At 35.9% G+C, this 10,000-nt stretch overlaps 1 protein-coding gene across 3 annotated transcripts in view; it reads right to left on the bottom strand.

The window, feature by feature from the left end:
* The window catches only part of LOC135226442 (protein bowel-like), a 134,011-nt gene that overhangs the window by 43,415 nt on the left and 80,596 nt on the right, over window positions 1-10,000 (bottom strand). The window contains exon 1 of one of the 3 annotated variants that reach the window (XM_064266002.1): window positions 1-133. This exon is cut by the window's left edge and continues 5 nt beyond it. The exons of the other annotated variants lie outside the window; for them this stretch is intronic. Within the exon in view, the coding sequence (XP_064122072.1) occupies window positions 1-37 (37 nt within the window). The 5' untranslated portion in view covers window positions 38-133. Of the gene's footprint in view, window positions 134-10,000 lie in introns of those variants that run through there. 3 annotated transcript variants of the gene reach the window in all.

Raw genomic sequence — 10,000 nt, 5'->3', positions numbered from 1 at the left:
AGGGGAGCCGTAAGAACAATGGCCGCGATGACGTCATAGCAGCAGTGGCCTCCGCCACCCGCACGACCTAACACAAGTCAACTAGGTGTTCGTGGCTTCCGGATTAGATAGACCCAACCGCTTCACATCACCAGCTGTGTGAGAGGGAAAGACGTTTGAAAATGAACATTATTTCATTGATAGATTCTTTCATGAAAATACGCAAGGATTTAGGATTAAGGCCATTTTTCTACGTGACATATTGTGTTTAGCAGAATTCTTGATTTCTTTGCAAGAGCCAAGGAAACAGCAGCTGGAATAGCGAAGATTTTGTTTCTTAATTGAAACTTCACTCTGTTGGGTGAATTTGCTAACGTTTCTGGCTGCTAAAGTAAATATATATATATATATATATATATATATATATATATATATATATATATATATATATATATATATATATATATATATATGTATAACTTAATCACGAAAGTTAGGAACGTGATAAATCCATAAATAAAGATATATGCCACGAAGGAAATATAAACGAAGGAGGATCTGCAAGATCTTTCGACGTTAAACTGAGCAGAGACTAATATATATCTTATATATATATATATAGTATATATATATATATATATATATATATATATATATATATATATATATATATATATATATATATCTGAAATTACATGAACAGGGAATCATTAAAAAAATATCGTTTTTTTAAAATTTATGCTCAAATTCAACTGAACTTTAAATGGTTAGCTCACGCTACCACAGAAGGGGATAACAAAACTGTGCGAGCACAGTTTTTGCCGTTTTGAGTTATGGTGGCTTGAAATCACTAAGTATTGCAACTGCCAAGGTTACGCGCACACAAATACACCCTGAAGGATAACAATAAATTGTGTGAACGTGGGTAAACGTACTCACATCCGCCTGCAGAACATTAAGCTGCTATAAACATTTCAATCAAAGCGAAGAGGAATTCTCTCAGCACCGGTAACAAAATACAATATTTTTGCGCAATGAAGACGGCCAATTATCGCAATCACGAGAGCCCCCAAACCGCTCGAACAATGGAATCGTCAGTCCCGGAAACAAGTTGTTTCTCTCAATTTTCTTGTCCTTATCTGTCTCTCTTTAGCGTAATCCTACTACTGGTGAATCTCCCCCTTATACACAAGAGCACCCTGCCCCCCCCCCCCCGCACCTCCCCCTTCCGTTCCCCATCCTTTATAATACAATCCTCTCCCAACGCTTTTCATGCTACACCATCCGATAATCTTATGGTACCAGCCAGATACCCACCGTAGGGGAGTAGTGCCGTTAGTGCACCTCATGCGGTGCACTGTAGGCGTTACTGAATGTTCTATGCAGCGTGCCTTCGGCCCCTAGCTGCAACCACCTTCGTTCCTTTAACTGTACCTCCTTTCATATTCTCTTTCTTCCATCTTTTACTCTCCCTCCACCTTTTCTGACGATTGATTCAGCGCCGAAGGACCTCGTAGGTCCTAGTGCTTGTCCTTTGGTCTAAATCCTATATTCAATTCAATTCAATTCAGCCAGAAACTCCTTCGCTTCCACGTCAATATTCAAAACCCATGACATGTCTCTCCACTCCTAAGTTTTCCTAAGGCCACAATTACCACCAAAATACCACTCAATAGCTCAAGGATTTTAAAGCTAGATTTTGATGCAGGCTCGACAAAGGATGAAAATGGGGCCAAAGTCCTAATATCTGATTTCACTACAGGGATACGGATGGGAAGATACTTAGAATTTATAAGTTCCGACCCGCAATTCCTTAAATGGATAAAAAAGTAGGATGGTCCCCAACCCACTGTTCCCCAATTGGTGAAATAAAGGTATTATTTAAAATTCTCTGTTTTCCCAAAAACATTCACGAAGTCAATGGGTTTGTTGTAATTTAAAAACATAATTATATGAACAGTAACAATGGTGTTGTAGTGAATATACTTCAATTACTAATTTTATTCAAGTAAAAGTATAATGTATATACAACAAATTGTAAGGATTGTAAAGGTATATTTTATTAATAAGAGAAAAAAATTAAAAGAAAATCCAATCATCCTTCCCTATAGCAGTCCAACAACGAAGGGGCTTCCCCCCATACATAACCCTCCCCCTACCTTACATCAGAGCGTCTTCACCAAAGACCCTGCAATTCCAATCCCTAACCCCTTAATTAAATCCCTCCTTTAACCTTAAAAACCCTACCCCCTTACCCCTCCCTCCCTAAGATCCCTCCCCCCTCCCTTCCCCACCCCTCAGCCCTCAGCGACGAACCACTCGGAGTAATTCATCGCCCGCAAGCTCACTTTGCCAAGTGGAACAGCTGAATGAAAACGGCAATAAATAAGGGAAGAAGTGCGGTAGCCGCTAGGTAATGAATGCACAGGGCTTGGTTTCCATTACCTCCTCCTCCTCCTCCTCCTCTTCCTCCTCCAGGTGTGGAGTCGTTCTTTGAAGATGCGTTTATTCACGTTAAAATGTGCGCGTCGCGATATACAAGCGCTCGTTCGCTTGATTGCTGACACTTAAGGGGATCGTTAATCTGTTTCCTGCGTAGGTGGTTCGGTCCCTACCTCTCTCCCACACTAGACGAACCGGCTGGAACGGAACCGGGTAGTACCGTTAGTACCGTCCATTGTTGAGCCTCGAAGTCAATGATAGGGAATGGGGCTAGATACCTCTGTTTAAAAAAAAATAAACAAATAAATAAACTGTAAGTAACCAGAAGGCTTACTATCTTTGAGGAAAAAATATATACAATATATGAATTTCTATCACATCACCGCTGATTTCATATTACACGCAATTTAAGCTAACAAAATACCCATTTAAATCCTCCAATTCGCTCTACCATTGGAATTAATATATTTTGTTTCACAATTGTTAACGAAGGGGAAGGAATTTTTTTTTTGTTAATAATAATAATTTCGTCCTCTCATGGGTTCGAACCAGCGCCCAGCGGGCTGAGGAGAAATCAGGACTTCAGTGATGTTATCGACTCGGCCAACATAACGTCACTGAAGTCCTGATTTCTCCTTAGACCGCTGGGCACTGGTTCGAACCCACGAGAGGATGAAACTATTATCAGCTAAAAAAATTCCCCTTCGGTGAACATATATGAACACACATCAATTCCGAGGAAGAACGAATTGGACGACCTTAAGGGGAATCTTTGTAGCTTAATGCATATATATATTAATAATAATCATATATCTATATATATATATATTAATATATATATATATATATATTTTAATATTAGCTATACTATAATCACCTATATATATGCAAAATACATATATAACTACTTTATTAAATGCGTATGTGAATAATCCCATGCACACATAATGGTATTGGCCGGCCTTCCCATCAAAACAATTAGAAAGCTTCCAAAAGGAATATTATTAAACTAGGAAAATTTAAAATTTACTTTGTACAAATGGCTGGAGGGAAATTCATAGATACATTCCGGAAACATAAACGGATAGAAGCGCTGTGGGCGGGAGGGATCCCTATAATATATATTATATATTATCCTATGTATATATCCCAAACTATATTAATATAATATATATTATAATCATACTGTATACATAAATAAACAAATCCAAAACGGGTCCCAAAAAATGGGACAGACATGCACAGTTGAAAGCACAGTTAAGAAAAAAAAAATAGGCCCAATTACTTGCAGCCATTACACAGTTGTGGTTAGTGAGTCGTAATTAGCAGAGATTACTCAAGCATAATTAGTATAAAGGAAGCTTATTTACGACTACAACGACAAGGCTGAAACCAAAGTTAATTCTTGGAGTCTAACCACAAGAAGAAAAAGAAAATAAAACAGTATTTATCTCCTTGTCCACTGTCGAAAGCGTACAAAAAGCATTCTATTTCTGCCACTTCTATCATTATCAAAGTGATTACGTACGTACTCTGTTTGCATTATCACAACTCAAATAATAACAGCTTGATATATTAACTCACTTTAATAATTTACAAAATATATGATAAAAATCAACGTAATTCGGTTTCCATTACCAACTCTTCATAAACAACAGAAAACAACAAAGTTTTCGGCGTAAAAATAAAAAAGGGTAATGTGATTTTTTTTCTATTTTTTTTTTTTGTTTTTTTCGCGAGATAACTGTAATAGATAACGTACGAAAGTAATTAGATAGAAAGAAGAAATGTATACAACTTCTTTTAACGGTGTCAAAGTTAAAAAACCAAAAGGCAAGAAATTGTATCGGCATTTATTACCATACCGTGACCATTAACGGAGGTCAATCAGTAAAAGACTAAATATATTTAAAAATTCTTTCTTTTTCAATTTGCTTTCTTTACCTGTGAAGAGCAATGCCACCTGTCTACATCTCTGCACTACAAATAAATGAATATTTATCAAATAAAAATATAACACCCCACCCCATATTATTGAATATATATATATATATCTATATATATTAATAAATATATATATATGAATATATTATATATAATATATATTTATATAATAATAGTAATAAGGAGGAGCCCATAAAAAACACCCAAAATATAGAGAGAAAAAAGTACTATATTTCAGAGACAGCAGTCCTCTGAAATATAGTAATTTTTGTCTCTCTAATTTTATTTTGGTTGGTTTTTATGGGCTCCTTTTATTAGAATGGAATTCTGTTGTAACAGAACAATTTTTACCAGTCATTTATAGTATATATATATATATTATATATATATTCTTTTTTTTTAATATATATAATTATATATATATAGAGATATACATATTTATATATATTTGTATATATATATATATAGATATATATATATATAATATATTATTAGTATCATTCCATTCAGCTAACCGATTAGATAATAAACGGGGCAGTGACTATTGTGAAGTAATTTCTGTATAGCCAAACCTCATTTACCCTTTTCAGAGAAAACAGCTCGTTAAAACATAATATTCTACACAGTTGTGAGAGTCCTAAACAATCACCCGGGAATAAAAAAAAGTATAATGAAATAACGTAATCTGGAAATTTCATAAAACGAATAAAAATTTAAACAAAGAGTGCATCGCCTTGTACCTTGAAAATTAGACATATTCACAACGTGTCATTCTTATTGCTTTGTAAAAGTAAGACGTCTGAAGGAAAACTTACTTTACGATGATTATAGTTTTTACAAAAGTTTGAGTTCCTCACTGGATGAGTGGTTTGCGTACTCACCTACAAATCTGGTAGCCGAAGTTCGCTCCTGCCTACCGCCAATGCGGAATTAGAGGAATTTATTGCTGGTGATTAGAAATTCCTTTCTCGATAAAATGTGGTTCGAATCTCACAATAAGCTGTAGGTCCAGTTGCTAAGTAACCAATTGGCTCATACCCATGTAAATAAAAATCTACTCCTTCGGGCCAGCCCTGGGAGAGCTGTTAATCAGCTCAATGTTCAATATACTTGATTACGGAACCAAATTGTCCACAAATGGAAGCTGTTCTATGAACCTTGTTGGACGAGCCGGTTAGGCTAATGCCTGAGGCCAAACTGTCGGTGGTCTGTCTCACAAAGGAAACACAAAATACATATTACGCAAACCACTCAATCCAGTGAGGAACCTCAAACTTTTTGTAAAAAACTAGTAATCCATCCGTAAAAGTAAGTTTTTTCCTTCAGACGTCTTACTTTTACAAAGCAATAAGAATGGACCACGTTGTGGAATATGTCAATTTTAATTTCAAGGTACAAGGCGATGTACTCTTTGTTTAAACTTTTTAGTTCGTTTATGAAAATTTCCAGATTACGTTATTTATTCATTGATACTTTTTTTGTTTATTCCCGGGTGATTGTTTGTAGGGACTTCTCAACTGTGGGTAGAATATATGTTTTAACGAGCGTTTTTGTTTTTTCTGAAAAGGGTAAATAGGAGGTTTGGCTATACAGAAATTACTTCAACAATAGTCACTGCCCCACGTTATTCTTAATCGTTAGCTGAATGAACGCTACATAATATATTAATATATAATATATATTAAGATATATATATATCTAATAATCTATATATATATAATAAAAATTGGATATATATATATATATATATATATAGTATATGATTCTATATATCTGACTGCGTAAAAATGTTCTGTTACAAACAGGAACTCCAATCTAATAAAAAGGAGACCAAATAAAAACACCAAAAATATAGAGAGAAAAAATACTATATTTCAGAGACTGCTGTCTCTGAAATATGAGTATTTTTCTCTCTATATGTTTGGTGTTTTTATGGGCTCCTTTTATTAGATGGAATTCTGTTGCTGTAAAGAAACATTTCTACCAGTCATATATATATATATATATATATATCATATTATATATATATATAATATATATATTATATATATCCTATAATACATATTGATTATATATATATATATAATATTATATATGATATATATATATATAAGTTATGTATCATTCATTCAGCTAAACGATTAGAAATAAACTAAAAAAGGGGTTCAAGTGACTGATATTGTGAAGTAATTCTGTATAGCCAAACCTCATTTAACCCGTTTCAGAGAAAACAGCTCGTTAAAACATAAATTATTCTACAACAGTTGTGAGAAGTCCCTAAAACAATCCACCGGGAATAAAAAAAGTAAACCAAGGTTGGCTCATACCCATGTAAAAAAAATAAAAATTCTACTCCTTCGGGCCAGCCCTGGGAGACGCGCTTAAGTAACAATTGGCTCATACCCCATGTAAAATAAAAATCTACTCCTTCGGGCCAGCCCTGGGAGAGCTGTTAATCAGCTCAATGTTCAATATACTTGATTACGGAACCAAATTTGTCACAAATGAACTGTTCTATGACCTCTGTTGGACGAGCCGGTTAGGCTAATGCCTGAGGCCAACTGTTCGTGTCTCACAAAGGAACACAAACATTATATGCTCTCTCTCTCTCTCTCTCTCTCTCTCTCTCTCTCTCTCTCTCTCTCTCTCTCTCTCTGCGTTTCCACATCCGCTCGCGCGCCAGAGAGAGAGAGAGAGCTTCTGTTTGATAAAATCAGATCTGTGGACGAAGCTAGAAAAGACCAAGAAATCTGTTCCATCAGATAAACATTATCCCCCCACCCTGGGTAAACTCAAGCTGTTGGAATGTGCCGCCATCTAGCAATTGTAGGATCACTTTCATATCACGTTCTCTCTCTCTCTCTCTCTCTCTCTCTCTCTCTCTCTCTCTCTCATTTGTCTAATCTCTAGCCCCTTGGGAGAGCTTGGCTGTTGGCTAATGTTGCTTACGTTTTGTTTTGTTTGGCCATACATTAATAAACAAAACACCATCGAGTTTTTTAAAAATTGTTTTTCAAGAGTTAGATCTCTTCCTAAACTCTAATATATGACCGTGAGAACGTATATACATGTGTGCGCTATGTAAGTTTAAGAGTTCAGGAAGCAATGATTAATTGCCTTCTTTTTCTTACCAGTTGGTGTTCAGTGGCTGATTTTAATTAACTGAACGTAAATTGCTATAATACTGGGAACTCATTCATATTAATGTTATGTCTATATATATGGTAATATATTGTTATATATATATAATATTATATGTATGTAATACTATATATATCTATATATATATATATAATCAGTAGAAGGATCCACAGTAAATATTCTTGTTTTATCCAGATGAAATAATATTTGTGGAAAATATTTACAAAAATATATTTCTCATCTGGAATAAACAAGAATATTACTGGGTGGATCCTTCTACTGATTTCTCAAGAAGCAAGATTACGGTGTTTTTATACTGCGCATATATATAATATATATAATATATATTATATATATTATATAGATTATATATATATAACAAATATAATATACATAATTTTTTAATAACCTATACCTATATATTATATATATTATATTAATATATATTATATTTAATATAGATATATATATTATATGATGTAGTTATGTATGGTATTGTATTGTGGCCCAAAAAAACCAAAAATCCCTGGGCAACTCATGAAAATAAGATGAACGTTCAATCAGGGTAAGCCTTAAAAATGAAAAAAAAATAAATAAAGGAAAATATTTCGAAATCATCCTTTCTAGTAAATGCCCTCACCGGATGCCCGACTTTTGCGCAGGATATGAGAAACAAAGTAAATAGGAGGAAAAATAAGCAAGGATAAAAGTAAAGAACACAAACGGTGAAGTCATCCGGTATTAAGCGCGTAGGCAGCCTTTTGATATCCAAATGACAGGATTACGTCTGTCGAACACGTCATCCCGTGCCATTTTCAGGGTGACACGCAGCATGAGCTAACATGGGGCAGGAGGGGGAGGAGGAGGAGGAGGACTTTTCAGAGCAATGACTTCATCGTCGCGATGCGCCCATATATACCCTTCTACACTCGCTACTTCCTTGGGGCTTTCAGCTTTGGTCCGTAGTTCTCACACAAGTCCTGCCTGCTCCTAAGCGGTCCTAATAAACGTTAATGAGTGCTGCTTGGGCATCCCTTTATTGGTTATTTGATCTGGCTGCCTCTCCTCCCCCCCACCCCCCTTTCCACTGAGGCCATCTGCTGCGCCTGTTTGTCTGCGCTGCAACAAATGACTGTGTGAGAAGCGTAGCTAGCTAGCAAGCTTGAGTCAGTCAGTGTGCAACAAGAGAGAGAGAGAGAGAGAGAGAGAGAGAAAGAGAGAGAGCATCATTTGAAAGATTATTTATTCGACATCGCATCATCTCTCTAAAAGAAGTTAGTAGGAGGAGAAGCCGGTAAAGGGGGGTGGTGGGAAGGACGGAGGGGCAGGACTACTAGGACACAGAAGTATATTACCAAGGTAGTGGGGAGTCTCTATTAGGAGATAGGATCGGGGGAGGTGGTAGAGCCTAGGATGCCATCATGCCAGAAGGATGACACCCTTGAGCGAGGATGAACAAGGAGTCCTCTGATGGATGGACGGACACCACGACAGAAATGAGACGGAGCTCACTGGGTTCTCTGGCGAAAGAAATGCATAGACGACCACACGGGGTTGCGTGTCGATGTGTTTGTGTCCGAAAGGGACAATTTCTTTACAGTTGAGTTGCTTCTCATGACTGTTACTATTGCCAGCAATTGCAGAGGTCAAGGACTTTTGGGCAGGGGCACAAAAAAATGAGTCTTTGTGTTTCTAAGCGCCACCCACCATTGCCTGTGATAACTGGTTGTTTTATTAGTATGTGAATACGTAACTACTTGTTTTGATTTGAAAACGTTTTAGCTTCATCTATAAGAGTATTTCCTCGTTTTGAATCCTAACTATAATAATAAATTACCAAGACTACTCATAATTACTACTATTTCATGTGATATAAAATGAGTGGAAGGGTATTTCCGTTCTAAGCATTAGTTAGCATTTCAAATTAAAATAAAAAAAGAAAGCACGTTTGAATTTCAATAAACAACTAATATCAAAGAAAGACAATTAACTACACCTCACGCTTAATTTGTCACCATTTAAGCATCTCCACACAAGGAGATGGCTTAGAAAAAGAAAAAACGCACCAGTGATCGCTACCTCATCTATATTTTAAAGGTTGAATGAACCCTTTGTGCTCACAACTTCTACAAAATTGATCATATCCTGATCGGAGTTTACAAAATTAATAGTGCATACAATAACCGGTGTAGCAGATGAATGATAGGAAACTCAAGATATCGGTAATACGGATGGTTAAAAAGAAAACAAGTAAAATATACGCTGAAGTTTCTTTGGCTCTGTCGAGTGTTCTGTACAGCGTATAATGATGTATGAAACTCTTAGCCATGGCCCAGGAAACTCTCAGCCGGCCGTGGTGGTCTGTGTTGTTTGGTTGCCAGAAGCACGAACATGGCTAAATTTAACATTAAATGAAATAAAAACTACTGAGACTAGAGGGCTGCAATTTTGTATGTTTGCTGATTGGAGGATGGATGATCAACAATTTGCATCC

This window comes from Macrobrachium nipponense, chromosome 14, assembly GCF_015104395.2.
Source record: "Macrobrachium nipponense isolate FS-2020 chromosome 14, ASM1510439v2, whole genome shotgun sequence".
Classification (NCBI taxonomy): Eukaryota; Metazoa; Arthropoda; class Malacostraca; order Decapoda; family Palaemonidae; genus Macrobrachium; species Macrobrachium nipponense.
This window is presented reverse-complemented; position numbering and strand designations above follow the sequence as displayed.